The sequence below is a fragment of the Pristis pectinata genome, chromosome 4 (assembly GCF_009764475.1).
Source record: "Pristis pectinata isolate sPriPec2 chromosome 4, sPriPec2.1.pri, whole genome shotgun sequence".
In the NCBI taxonomy this organism is placed as follows: Eukaryota; Metazoa; Chordata; class Chondrichthyes; order Rhinopristiformes; family Pristidae; genus Pristis; species Pristis pectinata.
Genome location: NC_067408.1, coordinates 89,510,537 through 89,532,669, shown reverse-complemented (window position 1 = coordinate 89,532,669; position 22,133 = coordinate 89,510,537). Strand labels below are relative to the sequence as shown.

At 37.2% G+C, this 22,133-nt stretch overlaps 1 protein-coding gene across 4 annotated transcripts in view; it reads left to right on the top strand.

Moving 5' to 3' along the window:
- Window positions 1-20,830, top strand: part of dcaf6 (ddb1 and cul4 associated factor 6) — a 119,788-nt gene extending 98,958 nt beyond the window's left edge. For 2 of the 4 annotated variants that reach the window (XM_052013316.1, XM_052013314.1), the window contains 6 exons: window positions 3,108-3,146; window positions 8,696-8,834; window positions 8,930-9,086; window positions 17,101-17,189; window positions 18,569-18,674; window positions 20,396-20,830. In XM_052013316.1, the coding sequence (XP_051869276.1) occupies window positions 3,108-3,146; window positions 8,696-8,834; window positions 8,930-9,086; window positions 17,101-17,189; window positions 18,569-18,674; window positions 20,396-20,454 (589 nt within the window). In that variant the 3' untranslated portion in view covers window positions 20,455-20,830. Of the gene's footprint in view, window positions 1-3,107; window positions 3,147-8,695; window positions 8,835-8,929; window positions 9,087-14,649; window positions 14,765-17,100; window positions 17,190-18,568; window positions 18,675-20,395 lie in introns of those variants that run through there. The other 2 variants (XR_007956136.1, XM_052013315.1) reach the window with 2 other exon arrangements.
- Window positions 20,831-22,133: the final 1,303 nt, after the last annotated feature.

The window sequence follows — 22,133 nt, the reverse complement described above, 5'->3', positions numbered from 1 at the left end:
TATAATAGTGTCAATCACCTTACATCGACAGATATTCAGCTATTCTCAGGGAAGGAAACTTGGGGCTTGCTTGGACCTGACATAGTTTTGGGCTGAGCAGAGTGACCAGATGCTGCTGCATCACTGGCTCCAGCTGCAGAGCCATAATATGCTGGGATGCCCTAGTATTACACTGGGAAATCCCCTTCCGTGATCTTAGATCAGGCCAGGCTTGCCATGGACTATATGTAGTTATTTAATTTTACATATGTTACCGGAAGATGGTTGGGTTGTGTGGGTCGCAGGCTGAAACCAGTTCGTTTCTGGATAATGTACGTGCACTTTCTAATTTTTTTTAACAACATGATAGGGTGAGAAAGTTCTCTCCCTTGGTGTGCAATGAAGATAGGTTTTGATCTGTGGCCTACATAGGTAATATTTACTGTAATGGAAATGAATTTTGGCAATTGCATTTAGTGGGCAGCTGATGATATCAGCCACTCACTTTGTATTATCAACTGAGAGAAATCTCTAACTCATTATTGCTTTTTATGAATTATGGTCTTAATTTCAACAATTTTAATGACAAATTGAATTTAAGAATATGTGGATTTCACTCTATTTTGTAAACTGTCAACATCCATACTGCTATACAAGTGTTGAAAGTTTTGCTTCTAACACTTGCATTAACTTGTATTCCCAATTCTGCGGTTAATTTGAACAATATTCTTGAGTATTTTTATTTGTATATTCCTTGAGAGGAATTCCTATACTTCATTAACATAACTGGGATTGATGTGATCTCCCAAATCAAAGCTTTACAAAACATTGGTTAGGCTGCACTTGGAGCGTCATACATTTCTGATCACCACACTGCAGGAGGGAAGTGGTAGCATTAGAAAGAGTGCAGAGGAGAATCACCACAATGTGGCTTGCAATGGAGGGCTTTAGTTACAAGGAGAGATTGGATAGACTGGGTTTGTTCTCACTGGAGCGTAGGAAGCTGAAGGGTGAATTAATAGAGGTTTATAAGATTATGAGGGGCATAGACAGGGTAGTTACAATCTTTTTCTAATGGTCAGGGAGTCTAAAGCTAGAGGGCACAGATTTAAGGTGAGAGAAGAAATAAGCAGTGTTAATAATATGGAGGGAAATAAACAGTCAACGTTTCGGGTTGAGACCCTTCATCGGGAAAATTGTTTATTTCCTTCCATAGATGCTGCCTGCCCTGCTGAGTTCCTCCAGCATCTTGTGCGTGTTGCTCCATATTCCAGCATCTGCAGAAACGCTTTGTGTCTACAATATTTAAAAGGCATTTGGACAAGTACTTTGAGAACAAAGTAGAGGGATACAGACCTAATGGAGGCAAATGATTAGCGTGGATTGGCATCCGAGTCAGCGTAGACAATTTTTACCTGAAGGGCCCTTTCTCTGTTGTGCAGCTCTATGACACTGACTCTGTGATGGATTACTAGTTTGCAGATCAGCATTTCTTTGACCCACAGTATTCCACAGAATCTCCATTTCTGTATCCCCTTCCCTGAATTTGTTAATTGTGTGATCTTGTTCAATTTTACAACTCGAAGTTCTTTTGCTCCATTATTGGTAGAAGTGCCTTAAATCCTTGGCTCCTAATTACTTAGATTCTGTCTGTAAACTCCCCTACCTCTCCACATTACTCTATCTTCTAAAAACTCATCTCTTCAATCAAGCTTTCAATTACTTCTCCTACGCCTCTTTGGTTTGTTTTCTATTTTCTTTGCAGTCATCTGTGTTTAACCACATGACGTTGCATATTTACATGAAGGGTTCTATATACAAGTTATGTTTCACATGCTAGAATACAATCTAAGCGACTATTTTCTTTGCAGCAATACACAAATGCTAAGTCAATAAGCTGGAGAAAAGAGGGTGCAGCCAAATTTTAAGCTACTAAAAACATTAAAATTCTTAAGTTTACTTTATTATACAGTATATCAAAACTAAAAGAGTAATGTTTAATCACTTTCATTTAACTTCCAATAATTTTGACATATTAACATTTTCTCACATAAAAATGGATACATTGATATTTTAGGAATGTATTTTAATTTGAAAAATGGATGTTAAACTATACATAATCTCAATGTATATAGAATATTTCTTTCAAACAGTAACTTTAATTGTAGATATAGTGGCCTCACTTTTTCCAATTGCAAGCCATGAATACTTGCACTGAACAATTAGTCCAAGGAGCAGTAGATAATGGAAATACATGTCCACTGCATTGGCTATGCTTTTGATTACTTCAAATATGCGGGATTCAAGTTTTCAAATGGTGCAAAATGCCATTATTTTATGAGTAAAAAAAACCTGTACACATAGAAAATCAGAAAAATTAAGTAATTAATATTAATCTAGCTTTGCTGAAGTTTTTTTGTATACAAAATGATAGATACAAGGGATAAAGTGTATTTTGTCTCCTGCCCTGAACTACAAATGGCTCTGATCAGACAAACCCATTAATATTTCAACTAATATTGCATTAATATTTTATTTAATATTAATGCAGACAATTATTTTAATGCAGACAAATATCTTTTAAAGTCAATATCTTTATGTCTATCAAACAAATAAACCTATTGTTTTAGGAGCTGGCTGATAACCAAAAGCATGGCAGTGTTGCAAGTACAAAGATTTGTTTTAAATTTAATACTGAGTATATAAAATTTATGATTCAAGTAAAATCTTGATTAGTTCACCAAAGCCTCAAATCATAAAAAGACCATTTATTACTTTGTTACAAGAAGTAGTATATTTATGCTGTTTGAGTGGTGTTAACTTAAAAAAAAATGTTACATCCATGTTCATATATTACATTTTAAGAAACAAAGAATTGGGGCTGGTATTGCAGCTTTGGACATGAATCTTTTTGAAATACTTTTATTTGTATAGTAATGTTTGATGATAATGACAATGTACGTTAGACCATTGAAGTTGCCACAACGATTAAACTGTCATTTAAGGAGCATATTTGAAATGTTTCATTCCAATGATGTTGATGGGGTTCTGGAAATATGGCTTCAGATTTATGATACCCCAGGCTGCTTGTGTATAACCTGAGCCCTTATTCTTTTTCTCCTTGATAGATTTACTTTCAGAGGAATGGCAGTGGGTGATAGAATGAGGTAATTCTATCTACTTAACAATACTGAAAATTGGAATTTATCAGTTAAAACCATATTTTTCTCATGTAACCCATGACTACACTTGAAGAGACAGTGCTCCTTTTTCCTACCTGCATTTTAATGAAGGTGAGGAAAGATGGTGCAAGCTAGATAACCTGTTTGAACTAGTATTTTCCGATACATATAATTTATCAAACAATTCAAAGCCAGGTTCTGAAGATTCAGGGAAAGAAATTGCTGTTGACAATGTCAGAAACGGACCATTTAAGGTGTCCATATAACATCTCTTTGTCTGCAATTCTGGCAGTTCAATTGGCCTTGTACAGATTGGTGTCTCTATGTCTCTGGTAAAATTGTAGATGGGGTATAAAATACAAATGCATTAGGCATTTGCTATCATTGCCAATGATATTTCCTATTCTCCATAAGGCAGAATGAATTCTCAATTAGACCTCTGCATGCCAGGGCCAGCATATTCAACAGAACGTTTTCTTTGGCCTGTATATAGATGATTATAGAACTGGATTTGTGGAACTGAATTGTGATGAGGCTAATTGGACTCTTTTCCTGTAAGCTATACATGACCATGGAAAAAAATTAAACATTTAATACCGCTTTTGCGTTGCCAAGGTTTGGATTTAGATCCCGGAATTACAATATTTGTACACTTTCATCCTATTTTTTTTAAATGTTGAAGACTAGTCTTTATAATGTGAGCTAAAAATATAAAGATCAGAATGGAAATAGAAGGGAAAATAATTGTTGAGCTAAAGGAAGTTATGATCACACATGAAACAAAAGGGAGATGATTTTTCCTGAATAATTGCACAATTTGTGTTTACTTGCTCTAATGAACAAGAAACTGCAAAAGTACACATTTATGACGAAGTATATTTATACATGCAGGCTAGTCACAATCACTGCACAGAATTGCTCATCCTTGAAAATTCGCATATAAATTCAACCTGCCCATCTGTCATTTCTGTGTTCTGTGCTTTCCTCGACCCATTTACCTTCCTTTGCATTAGACCAACACCCACATTTTTATCAACACACATTTGGCAATTCCCTGTTTATCTAAACAAATATTTGATAGAGTGATGTAGGTGATCATAGTATTGTTACAAAGCAATGGTTGCTGTTTAGAAAACAATTTTTTAAAATAGCTTCTTGCTGCCTCTGACATCTTTTGAAGCATTCGATCTAATTTAATAATGGCTCCTTTAATGCACTATTGTTCGATTTAAATTTTTGGCTTTACTGAATCTTGTTGTTAGGCTTTATAGAGTTTAACCTACGCATAAGTATGGGCCTTCCTTCTCATTCTCATATTTCGGTTCCCTCCCTCTCTGCTATTGCTCATTTTTCAGGAGATGTTGTTATTCTGTAAAGTCACCTAAATAGCCTCATTTATAAATATAAAACCCTTATCTACAATAAGTTGATAGTAAGCATAACACAAATTTTAGTGATCACCCACCAGATAGTAATTTACGAAATCCTAGTTGGATTCCAGGGCTGGGCTCAACTGTGATATTCTTTTGGTTGGATCAGCTGTGATATCATATCACAGCAGGAGTTGACCATGTGCCTCCTTGAACCTGCTCTGTCATTCAGTAAGTTTATAGCTGAGATGATCTTAGTCTCAGGTCCATGTTCTTATCTGTACCCCACAATCCCTGGACCAAAAATCAGCTCAACTTGACCTTGAATAAATTGAGTAATTCAGCCTCCATATCTCTCTGGGGTTAGTCATTTCCAAAAAATCACAACCCTCTGAGAGAAGAAATTCCTCCTCTTCTTGAGCAACATATTCTCAAACTATAGGCCTAGTTCCCTCATGAGGGGAAACATCCTCCCTTAACATGAAAAGCTTGAAAAATAAAGTCAAATTATTGATCATCTTCAGGACTGAGTCAACCTCTAGAGGTGTGATATAATCATTATTAAACCATTCCTTGGCTGATTTATTTTTCACCTGGATTTGCTTGGGGGTGGTGGGGGAAGGAATACCGTCTCTTCAATCTTAATCGGTCAATTTATGTACCAGTTTGTTCATTTTAACCCCACTGCCTGTTGCATACTTTCATTACCCTAATGGCATGTGCTATGTGTTAGTTATGCTTTGTACTGATCTTTTTGCATATTATTAACATAAAAATTGATCAGAATAAAAGGAAGGTATTAATGCCACATCGGACAAAGTTTGCATGAAATAGTTTAACAGATAAAAGTTTGCAGGCCATTTTGGACTGTTTACTCACAGTACAGTTCTACAGACATGCATTTGGTGACCTTTGATTTTCAGTTGAATACCAGTACCTTGCTGGGACCATGTAGATTGACTTCTTTTCATAAAATAAAACTCAGACACTGCTCTTAGTGAAATTCTAATCTACATTATATCCTGCTTTCATGAACAGGATTAGTTAAATTGAGTAAGGAACAAAGACATAGGAAATTCTGCTCTGTCAAAGTTTGGTTTTATAAGCCTTTCAGTGTAAATTGCATTTATATTTGAGAAAATGCCATATCACCATGGTGTTATCTGTGTTGAATTTGTCACTGCATACATTTGTTATAGCGGGAAGTACAGGTATGGAAACCTTAATAGTTCAGTAACTGTGTTGTAAATACAGTTTCAAATTACAAGCAAATTCATCTTTAACAAGGAAAACAGTTTTAGTCTTATCTAAATAACATTAATTAAAGACAAATGAAGTTATAGAGTTAAGGAACATTTCCTTCAGCTTCCCATTGAGTGTGATGTTGAGATGAGGATCACGTACTGTGTGAAAAGCTACAGGAGTTGGCACTGACACTTCTACTGATACTAATTTACGTCAACAACTTAGATTAAAAATACTCAAAGCAATTTGGTCACAGCCCTGGAAACCAATCATATTTGATATGAAACTTGACAAGCAAGGTAAGCTAGGTAAAATCTACAGGTGGCTATAAGTCACTGAACATTAGGTGAAAAAAAGGGCAACTCTATCATTTTTGAAAAGTGATTAACCAGCTGGAGTGAAATTGAAAGAGATCCTTGGATATTAATCTGTTTATCTAGTAGATGTAGTTCTAGGAATAGAAAGATTGTTCAGTAAGTAAAGTGCAAGTGGTAAAATGTTGTGGGGCTGGAAATTTTAAATGCTTTGTTCATACTGTGAACATGGTGTTAAGTTTCACTGAGATTTGTTGAGGCCCTAGGCCTTGTAGAGAACAGATGTTCTCTGGCAACAAGATTGAGATACGTCTTGGCCCTTGTATGTTGTATCAAATTCCACAAATGCTCCTGAGGAACTTGAACCCAGCCATGTATACTCTCACAATGGCTTAATATAAAGCAGTGTTTGGTTTCATTTCCCATCTTGGTGCCAGTATGATTAATCTCTTCCATTACCAAGTCTTTGAATATTTATCCTCCCAAATCCACATCTAAGAAATTTTGAATAAAGTTTTCATCCATTCCACAGCAATGGTTCAAGAGACATCTCCAGTACTTGGATGATTTAAACTTTAAACTTTTTAAACTTTATTTACAGCACAGTAACAGGCCCTTCCGGCCCACCGCGTCCGCGCCACCCATTTTAAACCCATGTTAACCTACCTGTACGTCTTTGGAACGTGGGAGGAAACCGGAGCACCCAGAGGAAACCCACACAGACACAGGGAGAACGTACAAACTCCTTACAGAAAGCGGGAATTGAACCGCTGGCGCTATAATAGTGTCATGCTAACCGCTATGCTACCGTGCTGATGTTTCCAGTTAAGCTTTGGAAAGACTGAAGCTGTCACCTTCTGACCTCTGCCCCAACTTCCATAACCTTGGTCTAAACACGGTCTCTGTGTTCACTGTTTCTATTCATAACCGTGCCATCTTATTTGACCTTGACTGAAGTTTCGGCACTGGTAACTTTGTCATCGTAAGACACCTATTTTTTTACCTCCATAACTTTGCTAGGTTTTATCCATTCTTCAGCCAATCTGCTGCCCAAGTACACATCAATGTACTTGTTATCGCTAAACCCAACAAATCTATTGTTCTTCTGGCTGCTTTTGTTTCCTATCCTCCATCAATCCAAATCACATGGTGGGTTGGTAATATCGACAACTCTCCCGATCACTGACTACCCATGTACCTACATTGGCTCCCAATTCCACAGTACCTCCAATTAGCATGCTCCTGCTTACTAAATGATGGGGCAAAATGGACATGTACCCAAATATTCATCCTGGATATTATGATGGTGTCAGTGCACTGCACTTTGCCTCCAAGATAGGCAGTGTGCAGCATGCTATAAATCAAGCTGGATTTGGCTCACTGGCCAGACTTGCTGTCCACAATCCCCAACCACCTCCTGTTACCTGGATCAGAGGCAGAGAGGCAATAAAGGTGACCCACTGCACCAACGAAGCATAGTGAGGCCTCAGCAGCAAGTCATCTCGAGTACGGTATACTGAGCCCCTCTCACAAAGCACCCCGAGAGACTTTATATCTTATCAAACCCAAGACCATAATCCTATTGAAAGGCATTTAAAAATCATAATAGATGTAAATGAGTTGTTATGATTAACATTGTAAATAAAATTAACAACACATTATAAGATTAAAAAACTTAGGTATTAATTATTTCCTTAAAAAAAAGAACATTTTTGCTTCTAATCTCCAGGCCAGAATTCCCATTGAAAAAATAGGACCCCATTTTTGAATGATTTATGACAGTTAATTTTAACTTGTTCGATGTGTCCCCCCCCCCCCCCCCACCATTACTTCTGATTTTATGTGCTTTTATTTGTATTAAAGTACTTACTTTGACTACTGAGATGGAAATGTGGATTGTATGTAACAAGCATTTGTCATGTTGTCTCCAATTTCCATCTGCCCTTGATGCAAAATTATGTCACTTTTTACACACTCTGAAGTTGAAACATGCTATATAATCTCTTTTTAACCAATCTGAAGAGATGTTATTTTCAAAACAGGAAAATTTCAGTAGTTTTTCCAAGATGGAAGCAGTAGCTAACATTGCAATGAGAAACTGAACAGAGAATATCTAACAAAAGCACTCCTGCAGTCAGCTGTAACTGATGTATTTGTGAACTTTCATCATCAGGTTTTCAAGCTGCATTTTAGCCATATTATCTAAAGGTATTGAGACTACTAAATATTGTCCGTCAATGTAACTTTATTTTGGATTAGACACTGGGTAAGGCATTACTTTAAAGGCATAACCAAAAATTGCTCTCTATGGACTTCATCAGTAAAACCTGGAAATGAGGTTTCCAGTACTGTGGCATAACGTTAACTAACGATTCTAATTATCTCCTTTTGTAAAGTACCCTAGGACAATTTTGCACTTTAAAGGAATTGTTTTTAATGCAAGAGTTTCTGCAGAGCTTATTTTTGAAATTGCATGACTGCTTTGAATAACAGTGAAAACATGGCAAGAACAGTAATTATCTTCAAGGTTCTTATTTAGTAAACAACTAATTTTTCTCTCCTTTGTTTTAAACTCTTGTATTGAATTACAACACATGATGTTAAGACGCACTGCAGCTGCCCGTATTCAGGAGTTGTTCAGGAGGAGGAAAGAAAAGAAGGAAATGGAAGAATTAGAGACTCAAAACATAAGAAAACCTACAATAAAAATGGTATACAAGGGCCACCGTAACTCAAGAACGATGGTAAACAAATCTTGTAAAACTGTCTTTGTGAGAAATATAAAAAGGCATTTTTGCTGTTGGAATGCACAATGATAATTGACTGTCTTTGGGTTCAGATCAAAGAAGCCAACTTCTGGGGTAGTTATTATGTAATTAGTGGCTCAGACTGTGGTCACATATTCATCTGGGATCGTCAGACAGCTGAGTTGCTGATGTTATTGGAAGCTGACAACCATGTGGTGAACTGCCTGCAGCCTCATCCTTTTGATCCAAGTAAGTAGTCACCTCCTCTGCTAAAGAAGGGATATCCTTCCTACCTTTAGTAGTACTAATAATGAACTGGTGCCAACTCTGCTGTAGTAGTAAGAGGGTAAATCTGAAGGCTGAAGGTAAAATGCACAAGATGTTATGGGGCTAAGCTACAAAGAGTATTTTCAAATCATCTTCTCTGGTTTGAACTGGATTAATGTCACTTGGAGCAGTGAATTTAAGTTAAACATTTAGTGTCTGTGCAAACCAGTTCTATTTGGCAGTGACAGTAAATTTGTATGTTGTAAATTTGGAGTTCAGCCTTTACTTGAGATTCCAAGGAGTCTTCCATAAGGCCCTGATTTTTGATTAAAACTACCTACATGTAGGAAAGAGAGACTACTTTGCATATTCCCTTGTTTGGTCTGAATTTTGACAGATCGATGAGAAGACAAGTACTTAAACTGATACAGTGTTTCAACCTAAAATGTCGACAATTCCTTTCCCCGCCTCACAGATGCTATTCGACCTGCTGAGTTCCTCCAACAGATTGCTTGTTGCTCAGATTCCAGCATCTGCAGTCTCTTGTGTCTCTACCTAAAGTTTACATTTTGGTTGACTGTTCAGTGAACGTAAAATACATGGATGGGCAGGAGGTAAAAGCACAGATGGAATGTGATGGTGCCAATGGTTGAACACCCAGAAAATGACTAACTGTCCAACTCTGCAAAACAGTGGAGACCATTCTTTGGAACCTTACTGGACTGCCTTAGATGGGATAGGGGATGAGAGAAAAATTAAAGAACAAAAGACAATGAGAAATAAGTCCAATTTCTTAAAATATATCTGTATAATTGTCTTACTGCCTTGTGGTTTATACTTTAAAACTGTTTGTTGTACAATCTGTTTATATAGAAGTACATATCTTTCATTGTTTCTGTAAGAAGAAGGGAAATTGTAAACAATACTCCCTTAAGTGATAATAGTAGAAGAAAATATAGCCAATAGGGGCTTTTGTTCTGGATTTGGGTCCAAAGAGATTAGAACCTAATGCAGTAATTTCTCACTTTTGTTTCTTTGAGAGGTTCTTCCCCATTGTTATTAACTTTAGTTAATTGGTAACCCAAATGATGGATGCTAAACCTGCTGTGTTTCATTGCCACATGTATCCTGATAAAAGGCAGCTCTGGCTCACCCCTATTTCTTTCAGACTCTATTACTTTGCTCTCAACTAGTTTGTCCAACATCCATTTCTGAATGATTTACAACTTTAACCACGTCAATATTAAAACACAAAGCCATCAGTTTTGGCTTTTTTTTTTGTCACTTAACTCATCCAACTTCCCTGGCCATTGTATTCTGTTCAATTTTGAATTGAACTTAAGTATTGCTGACCCAGAAATTCAGTTATAAGTACAACTTTTTTGTACCTCAGGACTGATTTATAATGTAAAATCAATTGATACCTTAAATATATATAGAACATAATGTAATGTGCAGTTGCACAAAGTAACTAGGGCTGATGTCACTCCTTCAGAAAACTCAACTGACCCCTCCCACTTTCTCTCTGGTATGGCTCTACTCCCTGCCTTTCAACCACTTCTTACTGTCCAAGAAGTGCCCGGATTTGAGCTAATGAATACAAGGATCACATGCAGTGATAGTGTTGTTGCCTTCTGAATGTGTCGGTTGAGCTGAGTTTTTTTCTGGTGCTCTGAAATGTGTAAAGTCCAGAGATATGTTCAAGTTGAGGGGCCAGAAGACTGGCATACATTTAAACTTATCTGGGTCTTGCAAAGTAGCAGATATTGTTATATGTGAGTATCAGGATTATGTATGAGCATACTGTCATCAGTGATCACCAGTCTTCTGTTTGACTATTAGCTCTGTGGCCCATGATTGCCTGAATCCTGTCCCCAGGTAACTTGCTAAGTTGGCTCCAGTCAGCTGCAAAATCAGCCTGTGTTTGTGCACTACCATCTGCAAAAGGCAGAAATGAATGTTAGCTATTGTGTTTTAATGTGTGTATGATATGGATACCATGGTTAATTATTGGTATTGATTTTTTATTGTCACTTGTACCAAGGTACAGTGAAAAGCTTGTCTTACAAACCGATCGTACAGGTCAATTCATTACACAGTGCAGTTACATTGAGTTAGTAAAGAATGCATTGAGGTATTACAGGTAAAAACAATAACAGTACAGAGTAAAGTGTCACAGCTACAGAGAAAGTGCAGTGCAATAAGGTGCAAGGTCACAACAAGGTAGATCATGAGGTCATAGTCCATCTCATTGTCTAAGGGAACTGTTTGGTAGTTTAGCTGTCTGTCTGTGGCTAAGTTTTGGAAAATGATAGGATTGGAAAATGATAGGATTCTGAATGTAGATGGGATTAAGCTGTTTCAACTGGCCTTAACTAGATGTGTTTTTAAATGAGATACTGAAAGGAGGAAGAGCACATTCAGATTGACTGTTCCTGGGTATCGGTTATCCAAGTATTGTCCAAGATGAACCTGAGGCATGTGATCTGATGGGCAGCAGGAAACCCAGGGACAGAGAGGGAAATGGAATATCTGCAGCTGAGAAATGTAGGGGTCCAATAGCTGAGGCAGAATGCTGGGCTGAATTTGGCCTATGGAAAGTGTAGACTAATATTTTGTTTTAGAGTTCTGGTGCATTTTTCAATTGGCATGTTTTGTATTAATCACTGTGTATTAAGTGCTTAATTGTCAACCTTAAAACTGATTTTGGAGGCGCACTTAAAACACATACCCATAATACATATGCAGAACTGTGTACATCCTTTATGTACTTAATGATTCCGCTGCTGCCTACACCACTTTCTGGTTATGCCTTTGATCTTAAATCATTCCCTTAAAATAACAATAAAACATTGTCCATCTGTCTTCACCATCCCCTAATATTTGATGGCAGGAATCTTCAGGTACCAGGTTCTACCAGCTGAAAATCCCTCAAAACTTCTCCACTCCTCCCTATTTAAAAACCTTTCTCAAATCTATCTTCGTCCAGATTTTGTCACATCCTCTGAACTTATCCCCTCCTGAAGTTGCCAATTTGTGAACAACTTTCTTCACATTAAGTACATTCAAATTCAATGCCTTTAAGGTTGGAGGGGGGAAGCTTAAAGGCAACGTGAAGGATGTGTTTCTTACACAGAGAGTGGTAGGTGCCTGGAACGGGTTACCAGGGTAGTAGCGGAAGCAGGCAGTTTGGTGGAGTTTAAGAAACTTTTAGATAGACACGTGAATATGGAGGGATATGCATGATACACAGGAAGAGACATTTAGTATAAATTGGCATCAAGATTGACACAACATCATGGGCCGAATGGCCTGTCCAGTGCTGTGCTGTACTGTTCTATGTTCTAAATTGCAACTTGTTAATCCTCCTTTTCTCCATCACATTCCTCAAACTTCTATTGTCAGTTGTGGTTCAGTTGGTGGCACTGTGTCTCCATTAGTTGTGGATTTGTCCCACTCTCAAAAGTTGAGCATATAACATAGGCTGGCACAACACTATATACTGAGTGAGTTACACTGTTGGATGTTTTGTCTTTTGTGTGAGGCACAGAACTAAAGCATTGTTTACCCAACAAGTTCAATGTAAAAGACCCCACAATGCCACTTTGGAGTAGAAATGGGAAGTTATTTATCCCCCGTTGTTCATACCAATATTTATCCTTTAACCGATATCACCAACATAAATTGTCTGGTCATCATTGTATTGTGGTGTGTATAACCTTGCTGGGTGCAAATTGGCAGTTGGTGTTTGTACATTGCAACCGTGACCAGGCTTCAAATGTACTTACCTAACTATAAAGCATTGTGGAAGTGCTGTGTAAACACAAGTTCTATCTTGTCCTCCTTGCCATCCACCTAGCTTTTCAAAAAATGTTTAAAATCTTTTCTAGTAGGGAAGGTAGACTATCATTGAAAGTGGGTGACAGTCCAATGGTAGGAGAGGTGTCATGGAGGCAATTTTACAGGTATAATGCTTAAATATTATCTATCTACGTTATAGATCATTTGTATCAGAAAATTACCTTTTCTCATGAAGTAGGGTTCAAACCAGAATGGCAAATTAATTTTCAAGCAACAGATTGCTTTGGGCACAAAAATATTTTAAAATCTAGCAAATAAAAGCAGAAAATTCTGCAAACACACAGGTCAGGTAGGGAATAGAAACATGGGTAGAATTTCAGATTGAAGATTCTTCATCAGATTTGGGAAAGTGAGAAAACAAATGAGATTTAAGTTGCAAAGTGAGTGGGGAGAGGTGGACAGGCAAAGGAAAAATCTCCTGATACAGTAGGGTCAGGGTTCCATTGGTTCCAGAACTGTCTGGTTGACAGATTCATGAAGGCAGTTAGAAAGAAAACAAAAGTAGAAGTAATAGTTGTGAAATGTAGGTCAGAGCTGTTGCTAGATTTAAACCAAAAGGAGAATGCAGGAAATACCCAGCAACTTGGGCTGTGTCTAGAGAGGGGGAGGGGAAAATATCTGAGTTAATATTACGGATGGATGACCTTACTACAGAACTAGTCAGTTCTGATAAAAACATAGGAACCAAATTATCTAAAACTGTTGAATTTGATATTGAGTCCATAGGCTGCATTGTGCCGAGACAGAAGGTGAGGTGCTGTTCTCCAAACTTGTGTTGGAATGGTGCAGGAAGCCACAGGCAGGTCAGTCAGAGTGTGATAGAAAATTAAAGTTTGACTTCCAGTTGTTTGATGAGTGCTTTCCATAAATACTGCCTGCTTGGGTGAGCATTTGCACCATCTTCTGTTTTTAATTCAGATTTCCTGCATCTTAGGATTTTTTGATAAGAAGGGTCTTTGACCTGAAATGTTAACTCTGTTTCTCTTTCCACAAGTGCTACATGATCAGCTGAGTATTTCCAGCGTTTTTCTGTTTTTATTTCAGATTTCCAGTTTCTGTGGTTTTAAAATTTATAGATTTTAGCTATATCAGCAGGTGGGGAATGTACCATTTACACTTTGAAATCCCTCAACTCCTATTCAGTTGAATTTCATGGAAGATCGGTGATACACATGCACTTAACTATCATCGATGCAAAGAAATGTCAGGTGGGAAGAGGGTGAAGATCATTTGGTGGAATTGCCCAAGATGATTGTGTAACATAGACAGACAGCCTTCCTGGTATCTTTTTATTTGTTCCCTAAATGCATATTATAAATTGAGGAACATATATTTGTTAGAGCCTGGATTATGAAGAAATAATCAATGGACAATTTCATTATTCAAGTTATGTTTAATAATTATGATTATATTTGGAATGTAACCTAAGAAAAGTTCTATCAAAGTGTTAACCCAACCTAAGTTTTATTTCATGTATAACAGAAGCAGCAAGTCAAAACAAATACATCCATATATATCCCTCTTATTACATTTAGGACTATTTATCAGGGGACTATTGTTCCTCCTCCTTTGCACTTACAGAAGCACAATGCTGGTAATCAAAAGCAATACTTGGGCCGGATGCACAGTTGCATACCCAGCCTACCTGTCATCCTGATCACTGATGCTTCCCTCCTCTGGATAGGATTTTCACCTGGGGACAGGGAACCGGAACTTCATTTCAGTCCACCTGGCATATCAACAGGCTGGAACTGGGGGCAGTCTTGTTGAAACACAGCACTTCCATCTACAATACAAAGGTAAGCCCATGTCTGCATAAATAACACAGGGATCTTCTGCATCAACCTGTAGGGAAGCATTTGGTCCTGAAGGACCTGAATTCTGTGCAACATTGCTCTGGAATTCAGGTCATCATTCCCATGCCCTGTTCCTTGTAGATAGTACACCAGACAAATTTTGTTTAGCATAAGCATAATCCCAACTGAAAACTATAGCTAGTAATGTCTACAATTTTTAAGTAAACTGGGTCGCCCATTTTCAGTCTTTCTATGCAAATACAGTTGTGGCAGCTTTAATCCAATTTCGAAGTGCTGGGCTGCCCTTTCTCTGACTTGAGACTTTCCTGCCTATTTCGCTGGATGGATGGTCCCTCTGATTTTATTAGCTAATAAAGGCATATTACCATGTTATATGGAACACACATTTGTAGAATGGTTTAACGTTCCAAAATATGAATAATGCAATGTTTTGTAGTGTTGTAATTCACCATTACAGATTCTTCTTTATTTAACTGCTTCCCACATTTATTACGTGAAAAGCACCGTTAAAATTTCTCCTTCACGCTTTGGTGAATCAAATTGCTTAGGGTCTTTCAGTTTGCACAACTTTCTAGTCTGCATTCTGCCTAGCACAATTCTCATTTACTCTGCTGGATTATTTTTCAAAGTTGTTTTGTAAAACTAATGAAATAATTTACAAACCTTTTGTCATTCAATTTCAAATAGATTATACATTCTGGGAAAAGTGTTTTCTATACTGATTTGCTTTTTGCTTTAGTAATATTACTTGTCTTAATAATTAGTTGATAAGCTAGATATGTTGTTCAATACCATCTGGTTACAGACTGCTCTACATCAGTACCCTGCAGTAACTCTTCACTCTCACATAGTAACATCTGTGAATTGTGGCATGTTTGTTGTAAGGGTTCTCATGTCTCATGATTTATCCTCTTTGTTAGCCTGCAACCAGTGATTTTAAAAAAGACAAACATGCTGCCCCTTTAGGTGTAATAATCATTGTTAGCATCTACTCCATTGCCACTCTCACCCTTGCCACACCCCATTAGAGTTTTACACTAAATGAAAGTTAGACACTTAACAGTTAGTAATGGGTACCAATATGAACAGCATATTAATAATGTCACTGCTGTAAAGGTCCTAAATTCATAGGAAATTTGACCACACTTTGTGTCTAACATTTTTAAAAGAATCATTGCTCAGGTTAAGAAGCAGCATTGTGCAAAGCGTGAGGCAATGGAAGAACAGTAGGATTGTATTATGACTTGTGACAAAAGACTGAACAGTTTGGAAAATGTGATGGACTGGAATGTATTTGTGCTTCTATATATTATATGTTTAAGGGGGATGTAACAAAGTATAGCTTGCCTAAAATAACTATAGAACATTTTATTCTGGTCTTAAATGTAAATTGATCAGTGGAATTGTAAATGGTTCTCTTCTATAACAAAGCAGGACTATATCCAGAAGTACTTAATTTTAGATGAGGCTGTGTAAATGCATGTTATAAGCCTAACAAATAACAAAGAGTTATGTCAATGTATGTTCTATTTCAGTGCAATAATTATTCAATGTATGCAAGCCAACCTACTAATTCTTAAGTAGTTTCTGATCAAGAAGGTTAAAACTGTTCTTTTCTGATTAACTTGGGTCAAGGCAAGTTTTGTAAAGAAAGTCGATGAAATTCAAGCAGCTGGTCAGACAAAAATAAAACTAGTACCAGTAGAGGCCTCTTTTTGCCATTCTTGATCCGGTAAGATAGTTAATGATCACAATTTTAGAAACAAGCTTTTCTTAAGGCCCTTGAGATGACTTTCACATTAGAATTCTGTGATCAAAAGAGATTGGCCAGAAAGTTGATGGAATTAAAGGAAAATACATTTCTTTTGAAGATGTAGGTTATATAAAATATAAATCAAGACAGTGCTTCAAAATGTTTGCACTATTTCTGAAAATGTACAAGGAAATTCTATGGCACTTTATATTACCAGATTTTTGCAATGAGTACCCATAATTCTGAGTTGGCATCAGGAAAATGGATATGCTACATTCATTAACATGGTCTTGCTGAAGGAGAACCATGCTATCATTTCTAGAGTGTGAATTAAACCGTTGGATCAACATCGTCCATGTGACAAGGCCCTTGGGTTTATTCACAGAATGACAAGACTATGCAGTGATGTCAATGATTCTGCACTATTGAAGTTATATGGAGAACTAGTGTAGTGATCTTAAAAATGAATTTAGCCTAAAAGATTTTGGCCATTACCCACTTTTATAATGTTGTTAATGATCTAAATATGCATTGATGTACAATTTATTGTTTCTGTTTTATGTAGTTCTGGCATCCTCTGGTATAGATTATGATGTCAAGATTTGGACACCACTGGAAGGAATACCAGCCTTTGACAGAAAACTTGCAGATGAGGTGTGCAATCAGTTCTGTCATTTTTCACGTGTAAATTGATTGAAAAACATTTAAATCTCATAAATATTGTTAAAGCAGGTTTGCCATACTAAAAGGCAGTGGAAGTAGCCTGATAAGATCAAAAGGTAAATAAAAGCATTACACAAAAAAGAATGAAAATTTACACACACCTTAAATTTCAGATTTCCAATCGGTAAACAACATAGAATGATGCATTAGAATAGAACACAACAAAGGACCAATTGTCAGGATCCCACTAAACTACCTTCTCATTGCTAATTATGGACCTAAAAATGTGGAGAAGTGGCTGTGTAGGTAGTTCTGTGATTAAAATATTGAGCCCCATTTTGAAGAAGTCAAAGCTGGTGGAAAAGAGTTGTGCAATATTAGTCTTGTGTCGTGCTTAAGTAATTTGGGTTGGGGTGGGGTCAAATTTGGAAGCTAAAGATTCATGGGTTTCAGACTGTGCTTGGCAGAAGAGGTCAGAATGAAAGTCAGGAGTAGTGGTAACCAGGAGCAATGTTAAATATAGGTCAGAGGTTGCACTTGTGCTTCTCCCAAATCCACATTTAGGTAATGCATCTTCCTTTGTAGACAGTCCCTAGAGAGTGTAACAGTGTGTTCGTTTATATTGTGGCCTTGACATCTATAATTTAGGGGTATGAAGTTTTCTCCATCACATTCCAGTTTGCTGTAGTCAACCTAGAATTTCAACTTACATTGCCATTTTCCAATAAGTTGTACATTCATAATGTGTAAACAATCTATTGCTGCATGGTCAAAATAGCTGGATCTATCAGTCATGAGTCAAGACATTTCTCAGTTGGCTGGGCCAGCTATATCAAAAATGGTGCATCCCACGGTATGGCTAAGAATGGTGTCCTGACTGACAGGTACTTTCATACTAATGCTTGAAGGTAATTCATAGCAGGTTCACTACAGAATTTACAGTTGTCAAATCAGGCCAATTTTAAATAATGCAGTTGTCTCCAGCAGCCTGATCAATGGGGCTGGAATGGAGGATCAAAGTGCATGCATGAAGATTTCTGTAAAAACATCTCACTCCAAGATGCTTTAATCCTTTGAACTTCCATTGTTAAGTCTTTACTATAATTCCAGCACCTTTCCACCTACCAGTCTTGTAGGAAGAAAAATGTGACTTAATTTCTTACTTTTACGACAATTGCATTCTCCAATCTTTGTACTGGTCTTACCATATGATTTAAATAGAAACATTAAAGTTTTACTTTTTGCTCAGAAGAATTTGCTACATTATTGTAAGAGTTTAGTGTGTATTAAATTTATGCAAAAAAAATCCTCACCAGTGGTGCGAGAAGAGTACCCACTATAGACGTTAATAATTGGGTTCTTCCTGGCAGGTGATCAGTCGCAATGAATTGATGTTGGAGGAGACCAGAAACACAATCACAGTTCCAGCTTCATTCATGCTAAGAATGTTGGCTTCACTCAATCATATTAGAACAGGTAAGAATTGCATGCAGCATGGTTTGTTTATAGTGAATCAGTTTAGCTCCTAGAGTAATCCACATACAAATGAAGTAAACCCTGGTGATAGGTTGAATGCCTTATACAACAACATATCTGGATTTTATATTTTTGAAGGAACTATACAGGTATGTACTGAATAAGTAAGGCAGTCTAAGGTCATCCAATCAAGCGTACTAAAATTTCAAAAAACCTTCAGCAGCGTGTACAGCACAAGTTTTGTTTCCAGTGCCGTGGCAATTGTTCTTTACTAGATTCTCAAAGCTGTCTCTATCCTGGTTAGACGAAGGCGAGTTCGCCTGGTCCACACCTTCCACCTCACCATCTTCACATTCAACAAATCATCCTTCATCACTATCAGTGAGATTCCAGCACCAGACATGCCCTCCCCTCTCCTTCCCTTTTTGAGGGGACTATTCCCTTCCCAACTCCCTAAGTCTGTTCTTCCATCTCTACTAACTGTTCCCCCTCTTTAGCAGGCAACCGCAGGAGACATAACACCTGTTCTTTTACCTGTTCCCAGAATCCAGGAACTCAAACGGTCCTCCTAGGTGAAGTAGCAATTCACTTGCACTTCCCCCCCTCCCCCAATCTAATGTACTGTACTTGGTGTTCACAATATGGTTTCCTCTACATTGGAGAAATTAAGTGCAGATCGGATGATGGCTTGGCAGAGCACCTACATTCAATTTGCAGGGGCAACCCTGCAATTCTTGTTGCCTGTCACTCTAATTCTGTTACTCTGACCTTAATGTCTGTGGCCTCCTGCGCTGTTCTAAAAAGGCCCAATTATCACATCATCTGACTAGGCCTGATAGAGAATTCTACAACTTTGTGTATATGCTTTCCCTATCTGAAGCAGAACTAGCCAGTCCAGCTTTTCACTCTCCATTAGCAGCACAGCCTGACCTCTGAGCATGTTCTACAGCTCTGCATTTCACAGCTTTTATGTTCCTTTGTTCAGATTTTCTCTCTCTTGCGCACACACACCAGATGACTGTTTTAACAAATGAACCAAAAGACTCCCCTTGTCCTATCTATCCCTCCCCACGCTCTCTGCAACAAAATACAAATTTATTTGCTTTATTTCCCAGTTCTGATGAAGGGTATTCAACCTAAAACATTGTTCTCGTTCCACAAATGCTGCCTGACCTGCTACCTATTTCCCACATTACATATTTTTATTTCACATTTCCAGTATCTGCAATTTTTGTTTTGATTTCCATGAAACCTATTTCTTGACATCATTGAGATACACGAAACACACTAAATTTAAAATTCAGGAAAGGTAGTTACATTCCCCAAGTGGTAATCTCTTCTCTTTCAACGTGCAGAGTAAATTCTGAAGTAAGTATGTCAATCTTCCATGTTGTTTTTTGCCTCAAGCTGGCTTCTGTCATTCAGAGGTTCCCAAAATGGAAAACAGTCATTTATTAGGTTTCTAGGCAACATGCTGTAGCACTAAGTCTGTGTAACAACTCTAAATTGAAAAGTTGGTCCAAAATGGTAGATTCAAGATGATTAAAAATGATTTTTAAAAAATATTGTGGCAGACAGCTTGTTCAAAAGCTAGATGAGTATTAATTGTGTGAACATTGTTAAAACAATCTGCCTCAGTTTTATTACATCTTCCTGAATAGATTCTGAACAAGTAAGATTTTAAACACTGAGACTAATATTTAATGTCTTGTATTACACAGATCGGTTGGAAGGTGACCGTTCAGAAGGCTCTGGTCAAGAGAATGAAGATGATGAATAATTAATTATCCAGATTCAAAAAAGAGCATCAAGAAATTTGTATTACAGAAAATTTAGTATATTTTCCCTACAAAGCCTTAGTGTTATTTTAGTTCCTTTTCTGGAAAAAAAGGGTACATTTAATATGAATATTTCTTTGTGCAAAATGTGTGCATGAATTAGGATGAGAAAGGTGGGAAAGAATAAGTAAGTTGCTTTTAATTATTATGTTCTGTGGATGAGATGCTTGGAGGTTTCAAGTGCAATATTCTCTAATGTGCAACTGTATGTGCTTGGATCAGTGCTTTGAGTGTGAAGATTAAAAAAACACTAGTAAGAGGGTTAAGATGAAACCTTTCTAAACCTGCTGTTATGCATGTACACTGAGGGGTGGGGGGGGGCGGAATTCATTAAAGTTTTTGGTTGTTTAAAAAAATCTACTGGTTTAATTGTCAGTTGGTGCACCAAAAATCAGAATTGCATTTGTTTTTCTTGTGACCCACTAAAAAGGATGAAAGTTCTGACATAGAATATAAGAAATTGGAGCAACAAACCACTCAAGCCTAAATCTTCATTCAAATAAGGTCATGACTGATACTGATCTTGACTGAAGTTCCACTTTACTGCCATTTTCTGTAACACAGTTCAAAAATCTGTTTACCTCAGCCTGAATATTTACTGATTCAACCTTCATAGCTCTCCAGGAGAAAGAATGTCACAGTTCACAACAGTCAGAAGAAATTTCTCCTCATCTGACTTAACCCCGTTAGTCTGAAATTATACTCCATGGTTTTTGTTTCCCTTTTGTGGGGAATTCTTTTACCTTGTCAAACTCCCTCAGAATCTTCAGTTTCAATAAGACCACCTCTCATTCTTCTATTCTCCATAGACTCTAGGGCCAACCTGCTCAATTTTTCCTCATTAGCCAACCCTTTCATTCAAGGGAACAACCAAATGAACCTTCACTAAACTTCCCGAATGCAAGTATATTCCTCCTTACACAAAGTCAACTGAACTGCAAGTGGGGCTTCAAAAGTACCGTGTCCTAACCTGTGTTTCATGGTCAGAGAGACTGTAACATGCTGTGTATAAAGTCAATATTTTCACATTGCCCCTTGTAAAATGACAGCTCAAAAAAGATAACTCTTGTGCAATTCACCTCAAGATGACTTAAATAAACACCTATGTTTACTAACTCTCCTGAAGAGTTAGTAAATATGTTAACTATTCTCTCCTGAAGAGTTAAGTAATACAATACCGCCAAATGACTAATTTCTTTCTTGCCAGTTCTAACATGCATTTTTGCTTTAAACACTTGGGTCCAACAAGAGAAGTAATTATTGATAATACTTTTCTAAAGTTGAAAAGTTAACATAGCAGAGATGAATATACCAAATACAATATGCCATTTAATAGCCATGTTGATAAGTATTCCTAACATATACTGCATCTCCATCTTATTTACTTATCCAATCTAATAATATTGTCCAGGAACTCTAATGCTCATAAAACATTATAGCAAATATTAAAACCATATTTATACTTATCTAGGTTTCATTTATTCTTGATACCTCCCAGCAGCCAAACACGCAACTCTACCTTTCCTCTGGTGTCCTCATATCTTACCCCACTTCAGTGCACTTGACACCAAGTACAAGCATAGGAAGATATTTAAAATCAGTCAAACCTATTGAAGGATAG